This window comes from Bos indicus, chromosome 4, assembly GCF_029378745.1.
Source record: "Bos indicus isolate NIAB-ARS_2022 breed Sahiwal x Tharparkar chromosome 4, NIAB-ARS_B.indTharparkar_mat_pri_1.0, whole genome shotgun sequence".
Taxonomy (NCBI): Eukaryota; Metazoa; Chordata; class Mammalia; order Artiodactyla; family Bovidae; genus Bos; species Bos indicus.
Window position 1 is genome coordinate 99,352,845 of NC_091763.1, and position 21,243 is coordinate 99,374,087.

Consider the following 21,243-nt stretch of genomic DNA (forward strand, 5'->3'; position numbering starts at 1 on the left):
CACACATTACTGGAAGTCCACAGCCATAGGAACCAGGTAACATAAAGAAATAAAAGGCATCCAAATAAAAAAGGTAGGAGTATAATTATCTTTATTTGCAGATGATATGATCTCATATGCGGAAAATCCTAAGACTCCACTAAGAAATTGTAAGAACTAATCAGTGAATTCAGTAAAGTTACAGGATAGAAAATCAGTGTACAGAAGTGCCACATTTTTCCACACTAATAATAAAACATCTGAAAAAGAAATAAAACATATCCATTCATAATAACATCAAAAACAATAAAATATTTAAAGATGAATTTAAACAAGGAGGTGGAAACTATAAGACTTTGAGGAAAGAAAATGAAGAAGACACAAATAAATGCAAAGATATATTATGTCATGACTTGAAGAATTAGTATTGCTAACTGTCCATATTACTGAAGCCATCTACAGATTCAATGCAACCCCTATCAAATTTTCAACAGCATTTTCACAGGAATAGAAAAAAAAAATCCTAAATGCTTACATATAGTAGTATAGTGTCAGTTGTTCAGTTGTGTCCACTCTTTGCAACCGCATGGACTGTAGCCCACCAGGACCCTCTGTCCATGGGATTCTCCAGGCAAGACTACTGGAGTGGGTAGCCATTCCCTTCTCCAGGGGATCTTCCCAACCCAGGGATCAAAGCCAGATCTCCTGCATTGCAGGGGGATTCTTTATCATCTGAACCACCAGGGAAGCCCCTAAAATGCTTATGTAAACACAAGACATGCCAAATATATAAAGCAATCCTGAAAAAGAAAAATAAAGCTGGAGGCATCTCAATTCCTGATTTCAAACTATACTAAAAAACTATAGTAATCAAAACAGTATGGTGCTCGCGTAAAAACAGACACATACACCAAGGGGACAGAATTGAGAGCCCACAAATAAGTCCATGCATATACAGGCAATGTTTGACAGGGCTTCCCAGGGTGCAAGCTTCATCCCTGGTCATGGAAGGAACATCCCACATGCCATGTGGCCCAGCCAAAATGTAAAAAAAAAAAAACAAAGAAACGAACAAAAACATTAAAATGATACTCCAGGGTAGTTTGTTTTGTAGGAATAAAAAGCTCTGGAGATCTGTTGCACAGCATTGTGGGTGGATACACTTAATAGTACTGAACTGTACACTTCAAAAATATTAAGATGGTAGATTTTATGTTATGTGTCTTCTACCACAATATTTAAAAATTTTAAGATACTCCAATGTCAACAACTTGAAGTCTGTTAATGCAGTGATAGAGTAGCAGATTTCACCTTTGCTTATTTCTCTTCCCAGCTTAAGAGCACATTGACCACTGACTGCCACCTGGTGGCTGGTGCAGGTTGACACGCCCAGCGAGGACCAGCAGTGGCACAACCAGGGCACGAGTCCCATCCTCTGGCCACACGGAGTGTGAAGGGCATGCCCCCGCTATTCAGGGCCTAACAAAACATGGTCCACTGGAGAAGGGCATGGCAAACCACTTCAGTATTCTTGCCTTGAGAAGACCATGAGCACAATTTATTTAACTGACTTCATAAGAAAACATGTGATAAGAATTTACCACATCAGCAGGCCTCCCTCACCTGCCCACGGCAGCTCTTAAAGTTATCCTATATTAATAAAGCTACTTCTTGCCTATCAAAAAAAAAAAAAGAATTTACCACATCAAAGGAAACTTCTGTTTTGTTTACAAGCCTAACAATGAACTGTGGGAACTAAGCATGAATCTAATCACAATGAATCAACTTTCAGGTTCAACCAACGCCCTTTGGATACACTGATGATCTCATGAACAGCAGGTCATCCCAAATCCTACCATCACAGAATTTACCATGCAGCCCTGGGTCTCTTTTGGTCTCAGGACTGACATCTGGGCTGGTGTGACATCCCATCACACCCTAGAGAAGTGATGGGAAGCCTCTGACCAACCTAATTCCTTCCCCCACACCTCCACTTGTCCCCCACTTCCCACCCCACCAACTAGGAGAGAACCAAAAACTAGTGAAAGGCAAAGGAGAAAAGGAAAGATATACCCATCTGAATGCAGAGTTCCAAAGAATAGCAAGGAGAGATAAGAAAGCCTTCCTAAGTGAACAACGCAAACCAATACAGGAAAACAAAAGAATGGGAGAGACTAGAGATCCCTTCAAGAAAATTAGAGATACTAAGGGAACATTTCGTGCAAAGGTGGGCACAATAAAGGACACTATGGATCTAATAGACACAGAAGATATTAAGAAGAGGTGGCCAGAATACACAGAAGGCAATGGCACCCCACTCCAGTACTCTTGCCTGGAAAATCCCATGAATGCGGGAGCCTAGTGTGCTGCAGTCCATGGGGTTGTGAAGAGTCAGACACGACTGAGCGACTTCACTTTGACTTTTCACTTTCATGCATTGGAGAAGGAAATGGCAACCCACTCCAGTGTTCTTGCCTGGAGAATCCCAGGGATTGGGGAGCCTGGTGGGCTGCCGTCTATGGGGACACGACTGAAGTGACTTAGTAATAGTAGTATACAAAAAGGGATTTAATGGCCCAGATAGCCACAATGCTGTGATCACTCATGTAGAGCCAGCCATCTTGGAGTGTGAAGTCAAGTGGGCCTTAGGAAGCATCACTATGAACAAAGCTAGTGGAGGTGAAGGAATTCCAGCTGAGCTATTTCAAATCCTAAAAGATGAAGCTGTGAAAGTGCTGCACTCAATATGCCAATATTTGGAAAACTCAGCAGTGGCCACAGGAGTGAAAAAGTTCAGTTTTCATTCCAATCCCAAAGAAGGGCAAACCAAAGAATGTTTAAACTACTGCACAATTGCACTCATTTCACATGCTGGCAAAGTAATGCTCAAAATTCTCTATGCCAGGTTTCAACAACAGTATGTGAACCGTGAACTTCCAGATACACAAGCTGGATTTAGAAAAGACAGAGGAACAAGAAATCAAATTGCCAACATCCACTGGATCACAGAAAAAGCAAGAAAAACCCAGAAAAACATTTACTTCTGCTTCACTGACTATGCTAAAGCCTTTGACTGCGTGGATCACAACAAACTGGAAAATTCTTAAAGAGACAGAAATATCAGACCACCTTACCTTCCTCCTGAGAAACCGGTATGCAGGTCAAGAAGCAGCAGTTAGAACTGGACATGGAAAAATGGACTAGTTCCAAATTGGGAAAGGAGTACATCAAGGCTGTATATTGTCACCCTGCTTACTTAACATATATGCAGAGCACATGATGCGAAATGCCAGACTGGATAAAGCAAAAGCTGGAATCAAGATTGTTGGGAGAAATATCAATAACCTCAGATATGCAGATGACACCACCTTATTGCAGAGATTAAAGAGCCTCTTGATGAAAGTGAAAGAGGAGAGTGGAAAAGCTGGCTTAAAACTTAACATTCAGAAAACAAAGATCATGGCATCTGGTCCCATCACTTCATGGCAAATAGATGGGGAAACAATGGAAACAAGGGCAGACTTTATTTTCTTGGACTCCAAAATCACTGCAGATGGTGACTGCAGCCATGAAATTAAAACATGCTTGCACCTTGGAAGAAAATCTATGACCAACCTAGATAGCATATTAAAAAGCAGAGACATTATTTTGTCCACAAAAGTCTGTCTAGTCAAAGCTATGGTTTTTCCAGTAGTCACATATGGATATGAGAGTTGGACTACAGAAAGCTGAGTGCCAAAGAATTGATGCTTTTAAACTGTGGTGTTGGAGAAGACTCTTGAGAGTCCCTTGGACGGCAAGGAGATCCAACCAGTCAATCTTAAAAGAAATCAGTCTTGAATCTTCACTGGAAGGACTGATACTGAAGCTGAAACTCCAACATTTTGACCACCTGATGGGAAGAACCGACTCATTGGAAAAGACCCCAATGTTGGGAAAGATTGAAGGCAGGAGGAGAAGGCGATGACAGAGGATGAGATGTGTGGATGGCATCACCTACTCAATGGACATCACAGACTCGATGGACATGAGTTTGAGTAATCTCTTGGAGTTGGTGATGGACAGGGAGGCCTGGCGTGCTGCAGTCCATGGGGTCACAAAGATTCGGACACAACTGAGCAACTGGACTGAACTGAACTGTAGTCCACGGGGTCACAATGGGTAGGATACAACTGAGCAACTGAACAACTCGATTTGCAGCCTGCTCATGTACCTTTCTTCCCCCCTCCTTCCTTCTACTCCAAACAGCCTTAATTTAGAAATTATACATCAAAAAAATTTTTGTCCCATTTATTGAGTATAATTTTCTGTTCTGCATGATATTTGCTTCCTTTAGCAGGAAAAATAGTTGCTGCCTTTTACTTATGTAGCCCATTCCTGTTATATTTCTGTGTGGGTCAGTGGTCATCACATGGAAAAACATTCCTTTCACTTGCACTAAGGGTTTGGAAACTTTGGGAAAATACCCAAGCGTTCATGGTGTCAATTGCTCCAGGGCTGGGTGCTGGCTGTGCTGTTGCTCACACGTCTTTAGCTCCCACTGTGGGCCCAAGGTCATGCAGATACAGAGGTGGATAGGTCTGAGGGTGCGATCAGAAAATGCAGCGAGGGGAAATGAATAGCGGGCTCTGTATTCTCCAAAGCTGACTTCACTTGTTCTGGGAAACACCACACCTCTGCACTGAAGCAGACAGGAAAGCAACATCGTAATAATATTCTTTTCTAAGCCTTCTTAGAAAGCACCATCTTGAAGAGTTCGTGCTGAACTTACGGGGCTTTCCTGTGGAAAATGGGAGCCCAGAAGAGATTTTAAGTAGGAACTAATTTAATTGGGTTCTAGAAAGATCCTTGGGCAGCCAGGTGGCAGCTAGATGAGAGATGGGCAAGATCCTGGGAAGAGATAGTTAGGGATGCTGCCATGTTCAGGTGAGAGATGATTGATCAAGCTGTGGTCCTGCTTGGAGAAAAGAGGACAGGAGGGCCACAGGCACACAGAGAAGACAGAATCCACTGTGAGGGGTGCAGGTCAGAGACAATAAGGATGCCCTGGGTGAATCCACAGGACAAAGTTTAGAAGGAGGAGAGGTAAGACGGGGGCATGGGCTGAACATCACAGAGGCCATGCTGAGTGAGTGGCAACCTTGGGACACACAGGCACAGGTGACCGAAGCCAAGAAGGTCAGAACAGTAGCAGAATAATGGCTCCTCAGAGATGTCCACATCCTGATCCCAAACTCACATGGCAAAGGGGACTTAAGGATTTTGAGATGGAGAGAGTATCCTGAATTACCCAGGTGGCCCAATCTAATTACACATACCCACATAAGCAGATAGTCTTTCCCAGGTGTAGTCAAAGGGAGACATGACAAGGGAAGAAAGGTCAGAGAGATGCAATGTTGCTGGCTTTAAGATGGGGGAGAGAGGCCATAGCCAAGGATGTGGGGAGCCTCTAGATGATGGAAAAAGCAAGGCGATGGATTCTCCCCTGGAGCCTCCAGGCAGGAACGCAGCCCCACTAATAACTTTACTGTAGTCCTGTGAGACCTGTGTTGGAGTTCTGACCTCCAGATTGGTAAGATAATACATTTGGGTTATTGAAAGCCATTATGTTTGTGGTAATTTGTTGCAGCAACAATAAGAGACTAAGACATGGATGACAGATCCAGGTACTTAGCCTGCACACCCACCACCCACCCCTGCCACACACACATACCCATGGACCAATGTCTGCAGCCTTACCCTGGTGATGCCCAGCGCACCCACATTCTCGCTGTAGGAGGTGGTGCCATTCCCTGTTCCCCAGGCCCCTGCCAGCAGGCAGCCCAGGCCCTCGATGCCGATGCCTCGGTTGATGGCGTGCTTTGGAGGGGGTGGTGCCCCCACCAGGCGGGCACAGGCATGATAATCGCCTATTGACTCCACCATTGAGGAGATTACCGCTGCGATGATCCCAAAGACCCCAGCCGGGCTGACGGTGGGGAGGCCCCACTGTCCTGAAAATGCAATGCAGAGGGAATATTAACCCAGAAGACAACAGGTTACTGGACCCCAAATAATTTCTTTCCAAGAGGATTCTCCGGAAGGCTTTAAAAGCTGGGCAACACGTCTTCCAGCCCCACAACTGTCCTGAGACTTTGTCTTGAACCTCTGCCTCACCCGTGCCTCCCTGGGGGTGGGTCCCATGCCCTGACCTTGGGGTCACAGTGCGCACAAAGAACCAGCAACCCAGCCTTTTCCCAGGAAGGCCCTGAAGCATTCTGAAGTCCAGATACTTACTCAGGGAGGCCGTAGCTCCCTAGCCCCCGAGACCACCCCTGCCTATCACCACTGAAGCGTGCTTATTCACACAACCTGAGCCAAGAACTGCAGGGAAAGGAGACCAGAAGAGGCCTAAGTGATGGCCTTGACCTCCAACCCAGAAATGTTCTCATTCAGTCCCGAGCCTCCCTTGTGAGGGACCCACCGAGTCCAGGAGGAGCCCCAGATGCTGGCTAGAGGTCGGGGTTCCTCTGGGCTTTTCCCCACCACAGGCTGTTGTCAGATCCCTTGGAGAAGATTCTCCCCCCACCCCCTGGCTCTATTCACCACCCGCTCTGGTGCCCTGAGCCCCATGGACAGACCTAGGAAGTGTGTGTCCCAGGCAACAAGGGCCCAGTCTGCTCATTACCTGGGTAAGGGAAGCGAAACCACGGAGCCTGGCTCAGGACGCTGCCTTTGGTGTCAGTGCGAGCCAGGTACCCATAGGCTGTGGGTGCTGAAGGGAGGGCGTCGGTGACTGTGAGCACAAAGCAGAGCAGCCACGAGATGCAGAGCCCCAGCAGTACCTGCGGAAGGGAGGTGCCCTTCACACCTGGTCCCACTCCCTGCCCCTGTCCACACCTCCCAGAAAGGTTGGGCAAAAGAGAGAATTCAGGAAAGCTCTTCAAAAGAGGAAGTGTTGGATTAGGAACCCTCCCAGTGACAACAGAAATCTGTGTGTCAGGGGATAAGTAACACAGTAAAGGAACACAGACAGTAAACCAAAGGGAGACCTTATGCCAGGTAAAGGCAGAAATGTCCAGCATAGTAGACAAGGCCTGGGTCAGAAGGACTGCAAGCTGACTCCCTTTCTACTGTTTGCTGGACACATGACTTGCTTCAAACTCCTTGAGCCTGAGTTTGCTCATCTGTACAATGGAATTTCAGCCATTGCTCTGCAGAGCCTGAAGCAGGATTTCTTAAAGTGGGGTCCGCAGATGTATTGGTTTATAATCTCTGGTGGTAGAACTCCAGACACATTGGAACAAATTCAACAGAGAAGGCTCTGAAAAAGGAGGCACCATCTGAATCATCCAGGAACCAACGAGAAAGAACCTAAGCATCTTGGCCCTTCGTTTTGCACCCATAGTTGTGATTCTGGCTACCTCCCCCAGGGCCATCCTCTGAGGACATCCCGGGAAACATGAGGAAGCTGTCCCACACTGGCGACCGCTGTGGCAACCTGGGGAAAGCTCTCTGCTCCCGCAGGAGAGAAGCATTGAGGGAGGAGCTATAGGGCATTAATCCAATGCTCCCACCACCCATGGGCAGGGTGGGGAGGAGCAGTTAGGGGAGGCCGAGGAGGAGAGGCCACTGCAGGTAGAGAGCATTTGACTTGAGGTCCATCAGGGTGAGCAAGAGGCTGCCCCTCACTCTCCAGGTGAGTCAGCTAAGAATGGCGGCGGATGGGGAGTGCTTCTTACAGGGAAGATCTGAAACAGGTAGAACTTAGAGGTGTGAGACTTCTTCTCTCGTCCATAAACGGGCACGGGCACTGCGATGTTCTTCAGGTACTGAGAAAACAGCACGATGAGGAAGATGGTCCTGAAACAGAAACAAACCACACCCAACCTGGTGAGCTGGGGTTCATCCAGAGCGAGGATCCAGGAAGCTGGGCCACCATGTGCCTCTGGGTCTGGGGAGTAGGGGCTGTGCTAGGCAGGTCCTCATCTAGGCCCTGCTCTGCATCCTGCCAGCTGGGAATAGGTGGGTGGGCCCCTTTCAGAGGCTGCCGGTGGCTGACGAGGAAGAGTGGGCAGAGGACTACTATTCCTTGGGACCTGAGAAATGAGCATGACAGCTGCATAGATCCAGACTGGAGCCACTGAGGCCAGGGTCAAAGCCCATGTGAATGAACACATCCATCTGTTGTTGCCAAATTCCTCCAAAGCTCTGTTTAAATGTTGAGGGCCTCTTCCCCACCCCACTCCTAAGCCTTCCTGACACTCTTCCCCTGCCCTCTCCATCCCCCACAAGCTGGCTGTCACCACCCCATTCCCTGAATAAGCTTGACACTCTGGGACCCTCATCAGTGTCTCCTGGTATCACAGGTACTTGGACTCAAGTCTTAACCCTCCACTAAACTACCAAATGCTTGAGAGCTGGGCTATGTCTCTGTACCCTTCCCAGGAGCTGGAGGTGTACAAATATTTGCTCAGTGAAAACCTAGGAGGCAAGGGACAGGTAGTATCAGCCATCTGTGAACCCTGCACTAAATATGTTTAGACTCTGCCTGTGATGAACTCATTGTCTGTGAGGACTAATAACAAATAAATAGTAATAATACATTCTAAATTGCCATTTCACTGCTTTTTAAGGTATTATAAAGTACATGACCTAGAGAGCCTCTTGATGAGGGTGAAAGAGGAGAATGAAAGTCAGCTTAAAACTCAATATTAAAAAAATTAAGATCATGTCATCTGGTCCCATCACTTCATGGCAAATAGAAGGGGGAAATGTGGAAGCAGTGACAGATTTCCTCTTCTTGGGCTCTAAAATCACTTCAGATGGTGACTGCAAGCCATGAAATTAGAAGACAATTGCTTCTTGGCAGGAGAGCTATGACAAAACTAGACAGTGTGTTAAAACACAAAGACATCATTTTGCTGACAAAGGTCCATCTAGTCCAAGCTATGGTCTTTCCCGTAGTCATGTATGGATGTGAGAGCTGGACAATAAAAAAGGCAGAGTGCTGAAGAATTGATGCTTTCGAACTGTGGTGTTGAAGAAGACTCTTGAGAGTCCCTTGGAAAGCAAGATCAAACCAGTCAATCTTAAAGGAAATCTACCCTGAATACTCTTTGGAAGGACTGATGCTGAAGCTGAAGCTCCAGTACTTTGGCCACCTGATGCGAACAGCTGACTCATTGGAAAAGACCCTGACACGGGAAAGACTGAAGGCAGAAGGAGAAGAGGGTAACAGAGGATGACATGGTTGGATGGCATCATCTATTCAATGGACATGACCTTGGGCAAACTCCAGGAGATGGTGAGATATACAGGGAAGCCTGGCATGTTGCAGTCCATGGGGTCACGAAGAGTCCGACACAACTTGGCCACTGAACAACAAAAAATGTTCATGAAAGTACTTGTAAACCACCTGAGCTTGCCAATATGCAGGACTCACTCTTTTAACTGGGTAACCTTCCTCTAAAGGGAACTCAAATGGCCCTCCCACCCAGGAGGGTACTTACGTGGCAGCAATCCCCCAGTGGATCCCGGCGTCGTCACCCGCGGAATCGAAGAGAGGCAGGGCCATCAGGGAGATTGTGGGAGCAATGGTCAACGGGCCGATGAAGCGCATGAGGAAGCCAATGAGGCCTGAGAAGCCCACCAGCATCTGGACACAGGAGGCAACCAAGACGGCTCCCTGAAGCTGAAGAGGAAGAGTGGGGCTCATCGACTGAGAGCCGGCCCGCGGCGGGGCGGGGCCTGCAGAGGGGCGGGGCCTGCGGCGGGGCGGGGCCTCGGCCCAGCCCAGGCCACTGGGATCCGTGGTACCTTCAGAGGCAGGGCAGGGGACAGAGCTGGACCCTAAAGGAACCAATGGAAGGCAAGCTCTGACCTCATTCCTCTCTCCAGTCCTCTATTGCCAACTGTCTGTTGGACATTTTCACCTTATGTGAAGTTTTTCAGAAAGTAGACTTCAAGGTTATCATGGTGATAATGTTGGTGACTTGTAATACTGGTGTTACCCAGTAGTGTATTGACCGTCTTGCTGCTTTACTTTTCTCTGTTTTCCTACTTTCAGACTCAGAGGCTGGCAAAGGGGACAGAGAGTGAATTGTTGAGGTTCTGTGGGCTGTCCAGGCTCAGTCGAAACTTTTCCAGACAAGATGGAAACAAATGAGCTTGCCCATGTTCTAATTAAACTCCATGGGCAGGCCCTGAAATTTGTATTTTGTACAATTTGGACTTGTCATGAAATATTCTTCTTTTGATTTTTTCCAACCATTTAAAATATAAAACCATTTTTAGCTTGCGGGCCATTCAAAAAAACAAACAGAAGACAGGCAACCGGCCAGATTTGGCTCATAGGCTGTAGTTTGCCAACCCCTGAGCTATGGGACTCACTGAGTTTATTTCTCTTTTTTTACTTTACTTATGTGGGTGTTATACTGTCTTTTTTATCCCTTGCTTTGAAGTCTGATTTCCCAGAAAAGAAAGAAAGAAGTATGATTCCTGCTTTCTTTTGATTAGTGTTAATATATTCCTCTCCATCTATTTACTTTTAATATACATGTATTTTTATATTTAAAGTAGGTTTCTAGAGAAAGACAAATATAATATGATATCACTTATATATAGATCTTTTTTAAAAGGGTACAAATGAACTTATTTACAAAACAGAAATAGAGTCACAGATGTAGCAGACAAACTTATGGTTATCAGGGGATGATCCCCTGATAGGGGCGGGGGAAATTAGAAGACTGAGGATGACATATACACACTACTATATATAAAACAGATAACTAATAAAGGCCTGCTGTATAGCATGGGGAACACGACTCAGTACTCTGTAATGGTCTGTACATAAGGAGTGGATGTATGTATAACTGATTCACTTTGCTGTGCATCTGAAACTAACACAACATTGTAAATCAACTCCACTCCAATAAAATTTTTTAAAATCAAAGTAGGTTTCATCTGGACAACATACGGTGGGGTCTTCTTTTTTTATCCACTCTGACAATCTCTGGTCTTTTAATCAGTGCCTTTAGAGCAATGATGTTCAAAGTAATTATTGATCTAGTTGGATTAATATCCACCATATCCATTACTATTTTCTATTTGTTGTCCCAGGTCTTCATTTCTTTTTTTGTCTTCTACTCTTTTTCTGCCTTTGGTGGTTTTAACTGATATTTGTATATGACTCCATTTTCTCTCCTTTCTTAGCATAACTATTATCCATTGTTTTCCCTTTAGTGGTTGCCCTAGAGTTTGCAATAAACATTTACAGTGAACTCAAGTCCACTTTCAAATAACACTATAGCACTTCCTGAGTCGCATGAATAACTTATAGTAACAAAACAATCCTAATTTCTCCCACCTGGCCATTGTATCATTGCTGTCATTCATTTCACTTATAAATAAGCATACACAAGTATATAAATTTTTTTAAACTACCATAATACCAGAAGGTGAAGTTTAAATTGGTCTAATGTGTTGAAACCTGAGCTCGCCATCTCTTCCCTACCATCATTTTCTTACAACATAATGACCATTTACCTGTCCTCTCTATTACTTCTTATCTCCCAGAAAGAAATGACATGACTATTGGTCCTGTATTTGCCTCACTTTCATTTGTGGCTACTATTGTGATGTAGAGTTGGACTGCTAACCATTGGTGGTTTCAAGACTTGAGATGTGTGTCAACAAATAGAACCAACCCAGTGAAACATGGAAATATCTACCTTGAATTCCAATAGGCTGCTGCTGCTGCTGCTAAGTCGCTTCAGTGGTGTCTGACTCTGTGCGACTCCATAGACGGCAGCCCACCAGGCTCCCCCGTCCCTAAGATTCTCCAGGCAAGAACACTGGAGTGGGTTGCTATTTCCTTCTCCAATGCATGAAAGTGAAAAGTGAAAGTGAAGTTGCTCAGTCGTGTCCGACTCTTGGCGACCCCATGGACTACAGCCTACCAGGCTCCTCTGTCCATGGGATTTTCCAGGCAAGAGTACTGGAGTGCGGTGCCATTGCCTTCTCCATCCAATAGGCTAGTTCAGTGAATTAAACCAATCCATTGATCAGTGAAAGGAAGTTGAAACTTGCAAAAACTTTCCCATGTTACAGCACTGGTGAAAAGCCCTGGACCAGCAGATGGAGCTAAAATACCACAGCTAAGACTCTGGGTTTGTGCTCACTCTCAGACACTTGGAAGCGATGTGGGAAAGAAATAGTGGAGGCTACTGTTCTGGACCTGGACAAGAAGAACCTCTACCCTAGGCCCTGTGCATTAGAGCAGGGGTTGGCAAACTTTTTCTGTAACTGGTCAGATAGTAAACATTTCAGGTTTTCTGGACCACATGTAGTTTCTGTCACATATTCTTTTTTTAATTTTAAACAACTTAAAAAATGTAAAAACCAGGACTTCCCTGGTGGTCCAGTGGTTACAACCCCACCCTTCCATGTCAGGGGACAAAGGTTCAATCCCACACACCCAGCAACATGGTGTGGCCAATAATAAATAAATAAAATGTAAAAACTATTCTTAATTGGTAAGGAGTAAAAAACAGATTGGGTAACTTCCCTGGTAACTCAGCTGGTAAATAAACCACTTGCAATGCAGGAAACCCCAGTTTGATTCCTGGGTCAGGAAGAGCCCCTGGACAAGGGGTAGGCTACCCACTCCAGTATTCTTGGGCTTCCCTGGTGGCTCAGACAGTAAAGAATCCACCTGCAATGCAGGAGAACTGGGTTTGATCCCTGGGTTGGGAAGATCCCCTGGAGGAGGGCATAGCAACCCACTCCAGTGTTCTTGCCGGGAGAATCCCCATGGACAGAGGAGCCTGGTTGGCTACAGTCCACGGGGTCACAAAGGGTCAGACACGACTGAGCACAGCACAAAACAGATTACAGGCTAGATTTGGTCCAAGAGCCACAGCTTGCTGACTCTTGCTTTAGAGGACTCAGAAACACAAGAATAGTGAACGCACTAAAGAAACACGGTTATGTCTGTCGCTTGGGATCCTGTACTCGGTGCAAGCTCAGCATGACCCACATCCCTAAACATCCTCTCACTACTAGCACTGTGTCCTCAGAACAAGGTAACTGCTTCTGACTATTACAGTGTTAGAGCAGCCACGTCATTAGAACACAGGAAGGATTGGAGCAACAGAAGAGCTTGGGCAGGAGAGGAGACAAATTAACTTGTTGGACCTTTCTTCTCAGATAGAACGAAGGCAAGAGATTCTTGTATAAGAAATTATAGTGCTTGGGTCTTCCCTGGTCCCTCAGTGACAAAGAATCCACTTGCCAGTGCAGGACACACGGGTTCCATCCCTGATCCAGGAAGATCCCACATGCCGCAGAGCAACTAAGCCCATGGGCCACAACTATTGAACCTGTGCTCTAGAGCCCGGGAGCTGCACCTACTGATCCACGTGCCTCACCCACTGAAGCCCAGGTACCCTGGAGCCCATGCTCCGAAACAAGAGAAGCCACTGAAAGGAGAAGCCCATGCACCACAACTAGAGAGTAGCCCCCGCTTGCCCATGTGCAGCGACGAAGGCCCAGCCCAGCCAAAAGTAAGTTTTAAAAAAAGGAATTATAGTTCTCTGCCAGAAGCAGGAGCTCCGCCCGTGGCAAAGGTCATGAGGAAGGAGGCTCGGCATACGCAAAGGCGGGATCGAGCCTCAGGAGTCCCCCTGGAAATTCTCGAGCATCTACCCCCAAAACCAGAGTCTGCCTACTTTACTGCTTTGTGCTCTCACCTACACCTCTGACTTTATGGGGGGCTGTCCTGGGCGTGACAAGAGTGTTTTAGTTCACAACCCTGAGAGGCGTGAGATGTTCTAAACTGTCTAAATACAGATTCCTTTGAGCAGTTAAAAGATTGATTAGAAATTGTACTGGTGAAGGGTTTTTCACTTGTTGGGCCAATGTTTGCTGCTAAGTTTCCATATCCCTTACCTGCTGTGTCCCTACCAGTGTATTGATTAATATAATTGGTGTAAGTAGTAGCTTTAATGTTTGTAACCTTGGACCCTTGAGTTAATTATTTTTCTTGTTATACTCCACCACACCTTTGCCCTATAGGAATGCAACTTTATCTAATGCTTTTGGAGGGTGGCGCCTGACTAATCACCTTTAGAGAAAAATAAGTTTTCTGAAGAAAGGGTCTTAAAATGTTAACAGGCCTCCAGGCCAGAAGATGATGCAAATCACCTAAATTGTGCATATGATAAGTTTGCAGGAAGAAAGCCTGGCTTACTGCATGACTCTACCCCTTCCCGCATTATCCTCTATGCATAACTTAAGGTATAAAAACTATTTTGGAAAACAAAGTGCAGGCCTTGTTCACCGAAGCTTGGTCTCCCCATGTCGTTCTTTCTCTCACCTTCTGGCTGAATTATTCAGCCTCTTTTCTCCACTGAATTTCCTCACTGAGCTATCCTTATTTAACCACTCTTTATATCTTTAATTAACATTTAAATAAGCTGTTGTTTCCTAATCGCCGATGCCCTCTCCCCTTCGAAACCCCTGACTCCACTGCGGCTGGACCCCGGCAGTTCTCAGTAAGTCTAAGTGAAAGGGAAGTCGTGCCCCTGGCATCTAGCAGATCAGGGTAAAGAAACTGATGAAATAAAATTCATATTTTAAGGCAGACAAGAAAAAAAATTAAATATAAAAGATGATTGCTCCTTGGAAGAAAAGCTATAACAAACTTTATAAAAAAGCAAACAAACAGACAGTATATTAAAAAAGCAGAGACATTACTTTGCCAACAAAGGTCCGTATAGTCAAACTGTGATTTTTCCAGTCGTCATGTATGGATGTGAGAGCTGGACCATAAAGAAGGCTCAGCACCAAAGAATTGATACTTTTGAACTGTGGTGCTGGAAAAGATTCTTGAGAGCCTCTTGGACTGCAAAGAGATCAAACTAGGATATATAAAAGAAAGAAATCCTGAATATTCATTGGAAAGGCTGATGCTGAAGCTGAAGCTGAAGCTCCAATCCTTTGGTCACCTGATGCGAAGATCTGACACACTGGAAAAGACCCTGATGCTGGGAAAGATTGGAGGCAGGAGGAGAAGGGGAAGACAGAGGATGAGATGGATGGATGGCATCACCAGCTCAATGGACATGAGTTTGAGCAAACTCTGGGTGATGGTGAAGGACAGGGAAGCCTGCATGCTGCAGTCCATGGGGTCACAGAGTCAGACACAACTGAGCGACTGAACAACAACAAAAAAGAAAGACAAGAAAAAAAACTAAATATTAAATTCCTTCTGTTTATTTGGGCCTCCTCCCTCCCTAAAATGCAGTGTCCACCCACATTACACATTAACCGGAGCTCTTCAAAGATGGATGGGCCAGATAAACTGTAAAGCAGTGTTTTTTTTTTTTTTTCTTCTTCTGATGTTAACAATGTAACTTCTTTAATTTTTTATTTATCTTTTAATTGAAGGATTAGTGCTTTACAGAATTGTGTTGGCTTCTGCCAAACATCAACATGAATCAGCCATAGGTATACATATGTTCCCTCCCTCTTGAACCTCTCTCCCATCTTCCTGCTCATCCTACCCCTCTAGGTTGTAGCAATGTAACTTCTTGAAAGAACAGTGTTCTTTCTCAGCTCTGTTGGGAGTCATGGTGACCTGCTGTTCCCTTCTATGTGCTTACCTGGACAATGTATCCCTGGTGAACTTTACATGAAATATCAGTATGTCATTTTAACATATGATCCTGTTAGGTAGGTAGAATAGGGAAAAGGAGTCCAAAATGGCGGTGGCTAAAAGACAAGGAAGGTCCGAGACCAGAGTGAAGACTTCAGGCAGAACAAACAGAACAAACAGCACTCCTGGCTAAGCCCAATTTGCATAGGGCAGGCCCAGGTGGAGGAAAAAAACATAAAAGGAGGAGCCAAAGCGCTTTCTCACGGACTCTCTCTCCCACGTGCACCCGCTCTCTCTCTCTCTCTCTCTCTTTCTCCCTCCCCACGCACTCCTCCACTCTCTTCTCTTCAAGTCTTGGATTCTCCTGCTATCTTATAAATAAAATGGAGCTGTAACACTGATTTGCCTAAGAACTGTAACACGGTTTGACCAAGACCCGAGAGCTGTGATGTGCCGAGGGCTTTAATGTCCATTGCTCCGAATCTTTGTTGTGACGAGACAAAGAACCGAGGAACATACACTCGCGTGACAATCCTTTTTCTCAAAAATGTATATGACTATGCTTTTGACTTCTAACAGGTGAAACAGTTCCCAGAGCTTCCTGACAATCTGCTCCCTGGGTTATAATCCTCAGTTTGGCTCGAATAAAATCCCCCCCTTTTTTTCTTAACTTGATAGTTAATTAAAATTTCCACTTCTTATTCTTTCAGTTCAGTTCAGTCGCTCAGTCGTGTCTGGACTCTTTGCGACCCTATGAATCACAGCATGCCAGGCCTCCCTGTCCATCACCACCTCCCGAAGTTCACTCAGACTCACGTCCATCAAGTCAGTGATGCCATCCAGCCATCTCATCCTCTGTCATCCCCTTCTCCTCCTGCCCCCAATCACTCCCAGCATCAGAGTCTTTTTCAATGAGTCAACTCTTCGCATGAGGTGGCCAAAGTACTGGAGTTTCAGCTTCAGCATCATTCCCTCCATAGAACTCCCAGGGCTAATCTTCTACAGAATGGACCTGTTGGATCTCCTTGCAGTCCAAGGGACTCTCAAGAGTCTTCTCCAACTCCACAGTTCAAAAGCATCAATTCTTTGGGGCTCAGCCTTCTTCACAGTCCAACTCTCACATCCATACATGACCACAGGAAAAACCATAGCCTTGACTAGACGTACCTTTGGTGGCAAAGTAATGTCTCTGCTTTTCAATGTGCTATCTAGGTTGGTCATAACTTTCCTTCCAAGGACTAAGCGTCTTTTAATTTCATGGCTGCAGTCACCATCTGTAGTTTGCTTAGTTTTAATTTGCATTTACCAAAGCCAAGTATTGCCTCCCTGGGGGAGAGTAGAAACAAAACCAAACCTCAAACCACATGTGTTTTGTGATTCATGCTATTGATGATATAATACAAATAGGCTGCACTGAACAAGAAATACACCCTGCTTTGAAAAAAGTAGTTCAACAAAAGGCATTTGAAGGTTAGCCAATTGACCTGGCAAAAATCCAGGGCCCACCAGCTTGACAAGTGAAATCCTTAGGTATGTCTTGGTCTAGAGGTACATGGAAAAGTTTATTAAATACTAAAACCCCCTGTTAACTCTGAGTCCACCTTGAGAAAAGAAAGGAAGCACAAGGACTTGATAGATCACTGAAGTACATCACATCTGGTGTACTCTTGGACTGCACATCAGAGCACAGGCATGTGCAGAAAGGCTGTTTTTGAAAGGGAAGAACAGCAGAAAGTTCTGGCTGAAATTCACAAGTTATAGCTCAGACTGGTCTCAGACCAGCATCCCAACCAGCACAGCACTCCTGAGATAACAGAAGTGTTGGTGGTTGAGTCCACGCCGAAAGAGGGCTGACCCTGGCAGATGCCAGATGCTTCAGCTCTGAGTGGGGCATTTGGTGCAGAGGTGGCCCAAAGGAGCTACTCAGCCACTCTCCTTCTGAAAGGCCATTCCTAACTAGTCTGCTACTCAGCACTGTTTGGAATTAGAGCACTAGTGACTGGAACCAAATAACTCCAAGATCAGAAATCTCAATGATATCTTGAATGATGTCAGAAAGACATTCAAATAAGGAAGGGGCGTGCACGCATATTAAGTCTCATCAACAGAACTTGCTGATTAAAGGAAATAGTTACATTCAGGAGAAGAAAACACAGTTAAACAAGGAGCAGTTCATAGGATCCATGAATAAGTGACAGTCCTGCCTTCCCTGGGTGGGCACTACTTCACAAGATAATCTAACTCGAGCAACCAAGATTTGGATCTCACTATGTGGGTCTTTGAATTCAAAAAGCAAGTTGCAGTCTTGCTGAAGGTGCTGCTCATCCACTTGAGAAAGACTGAGACTGAAAGAGTGTAACATTTCAGTGGAAGGGCTTTGATGGAGAAGGAAGGCAAGTCTAAGTCCAGCCAATGAACAATGTGTGTGATGTGGCAGAGGACATGAAATTACCTAGAATCATCCCTTTAGAATTTTAGATTCTCAAGCTGAAGCCAATGGACTAGCACTTTGGTCTGGCAAGTCAGTCATAGAGGCTGTACTGAAATTTCACCTTTTATGGGACAGGACTTAATAGTCAAATCTCAAATGCTGGTGGTTCATATCAATATCCCTGTGTCTTAAAAAAGAGGAGGGAAGTATGACTTTGAATGTAGTCACTATGGTCCAGGAGATGACACCTCGGGTCACAAGCCACCCACACGTGGGCTCAGAAACTGCACAATCTCCATCTCTATCTGACATTGTTTGTGTCTCCCAGGATGATCCAGATTGATGACAATGATTGATTGATTGATGACAGTGATGGGCACAGGTGCCTCTGGTGGGAGAACATAAGGATAAATGGCCCATCACAGAGCTGGTAGGCTGCCCGAACTGGACAGTCCACAGAGTAGGGAAGGTTTTTAACACTCTTTAAAAACCTGGTGGTTCTGGAGAACTGTGGTGCTGGAGAAGACTCTTGAGAGTCCCTTGGACAGCAAGGAGATCAAACCAGTCAATCCTAAAAGAAATCAACCCTGAATATTCATTGGAAGCTGAAACTCCAATACTTCGGCCACCTGATATGAAGAGCTGACTCATTGGAAAAGGTCCTGATGCTGGGGAAAAATTGAGGACAGGAGGAAAAGTGGGTGACAGAGGATGAGATGGTTGGATGGCATCACCAACTCAATGGACATGAGTTTCAGCAAACTCCGGGAGACAGTGAAGGACAGGGAAGCCTGGCCTGCTGCAGCCCATGGGGTCCCAGAGTCAGACATGACTTACTGACTGAACAACAAGAAAAACCTAGTATGTACAGTGTTTCTGATTTGAACTTTGCTTATCCTATCACTGAAGCCCTGGCACAGGCTACGATATAGAGACTAGCAACCCAGACTGAAATCACCATGAAGGTCAACTTATAAACAGCCCAAGGATCACTTTTCACAGCATGAACATGACAGGAATGGAGCAAGAAATACAATATCCACTGATCTTTTCATATTTCATGACTGCTTCTGCTGCTGCTAAGTGGCTTCAGTCGTGTCTGACTCTGTGCGACCCCATAAACGGCAGCCCACCAGGCTCCCCTGTCCCTGGAATTCTCCAGGCAAGAATACTGGAGTGGGTTGCCATTTCCTTCTCCAATGCATGAAAGGGAAAAGGGAAAGTGAAGTCGCTCAGTCGTGTCCGACTCTTCCTGACCCCATGGACTGCAGCCTACCAGGCTCCTCCGTCCATGGGATTTTCCAGGCAAGAGTACTGGAGTGGGGTGCCATTGCCTTCTCCATATTTCATGACACTTCACCCCAAAGCAGTAAAATTACAGCAAAATTAGAATATGTGCTTGAAGCAATAAAATGTGGGTGACAAAGACAGAAGGGCAGGCTTTGCAGGGTAACACAGTGTAAGCTCAAGATCAAGCTGAAAATGGGGCATAAAAGTGAGTCACCAGTGGAGCAGTTGGAGCAGAGGGTAAAGAAATCTTATTTTCCCAGGACTAGAGCTTTGGTTGTGTTCCTTAAGATGGAATACTAGAATCAATTTAATTTGACTTGCTGGTATTCGGATGGTATTTATGGGCCGGATTGGAAAGTCTGGTGTTTTTCAGAAGAAGACATGCATCCTACCCAGTGGAAAGAATCCAGTGACAATATATTTATTAAATCATGTGAAAGTACCTTGGGAAAGGACACACAAAGGAAGGTTTAGCAATGTTATTTTTCCTGCCCACTAATTAAAAGTTAGGGGAGAAAAACTCAAAACCCCCTCTAGGAGCAAGAAAATGGGTTGAGAAGGGCTCATCATGGGAAAAAAGAAAAAGATGGTGGCAGAAAGAATTGGAGTCACCAAATCTTGCATCAAATAATGCTACTTTTGCCCATTGTGTTTAAATGGGAATAAGAAAATGATTTCTTAGTCATACTTCTAGATACATCTTCAATCTGGGATGAGGGGTGCTGGCATCATAGTTGATTCTATGAAACTGAAACACATCTAATAAAGCTAGACCCAAAGTATACTGGGCTGTACTGAATAGACAACAAGGAATGAACACTGTGAAAGTAGCCAGTACCTACAGTGATGCTGGCATATTTAGGACGTGGTCTGTGTGAACTTTGAGATTAAAAGGTCATAGACAGGTCATAGACTAACTATGAGCTCACAGGTGATTTACATGATACTTGATGAAATGAAAGTCACAGAAATAATGATAAATAACAAAATCAATATTATATTGAACTCGCTTTTCAGTTTAGTCGCTCAGTCGTGTCCGACTCTGTGCGACTCAATGAACCGCAGCACGCCAGGCCTCCCTGTCCATCACCAACTCCCGGAGTTCACTCAGACTCATGTCCATCGAGTCAGTGATGCCATCCAGCCATCTCATCCTCTGTCGTCCCCTTCTCCTCCTGCCCCCAATCCCTCCCAGCATCAGAGTCTTTTCCAATGAGTTAACCCTTTGCATGAGGTGGCCAAAGTACTGGAGTTTCAGCTTTAGCATCATTCCTTCCAAAGAATACCCAGAACTGATCTCCTTCAGAATGGACTGGTTGGATCTCCTTGCAGTCCAAGGGACTCTCAAGAGTCTTCTCCAACACCAGAGTTCAAAAGCATCAATTCTTCGGTACTCAGCTTTCTTCACAGTCCAACTCTCACATTCATACATGACCACAGGAAAAACCATAGCCTTGACTAGATGTACCTTTGTTGGCAAAGTAATGTCTAGTCACTGGTTAAAGGGCTTCTCAGGTGGCGCAGTAGTAAAGACTCTGCCTGCCAATGAAGGAGATGCAAGAGACTCGGGTTTGATCTCTAGGTCGGGAAGATCTGCTGGTTTAGGAAATGGCAACATACTCCAGTATTCTTGCCTGGAACATTTCATGCACGGAGGAGCCTGGCAGGCTACAGTCCACGGGGTCACAAAGAATCATACACGACTGAGCAGACACACACATACACACACACACAAACACACCTGTTAATGTGGCAAGCATAGGAGCAGAAATGAGTCCAGGTGTTCAAATAGACCTATAAGATGAGGACAATTACAGTTAATTCTATATCATTCAATAGCATCATAAAAGAATGATACAAGTTTACCATAATGCACTCAGTAGAGTGGCTAACATGAAAAAGCTAG

The 21,243-nt window shown here is 45.2% G+C and overlaps 1 protein-coding gene across 12 annotated transcripts in view; it reads right to left on the reverse strand.

Moving 5' to 3' along the window:
* Window positions 1-21,243, reverse strand: part of LOC109557664 (solute carrier family 23 member 1-like) — a 263,748-nt gene that overhangs the window by 99,397 nt on the left and 143,108 nt on the right. For 2 of the 12 annotated variants that reach the window (XM_070788197.1, XM_070788196.1), the window contains exons 10-13: window positions 9,471-9,652; window positions 7,701-7,821; window positions 6,647-6,803; window positions 5,719-5,972 (exon numbers count right to left, since the gene is read on the reverse strand). The exons of the other annotated variants lie outside the window; for them this stretch is intronic. In XM_070788197.1, coding sequence (XP_070644298.1) covers window positions 5,719-5,972; window positions 6,647-6,803; window positions 7,701-7,821; window positions 9,471-9,652 — 714 coding nt within the window. The remainder of the gene's footprint in view (window positions 1-5,718; window positions 5,973-6,646; window positions 6,804-7,700; window positions 7,822-9,470; window positions 9,653-21,243) is intronic. 12 annotated transcript variants of the gene reach the window in all.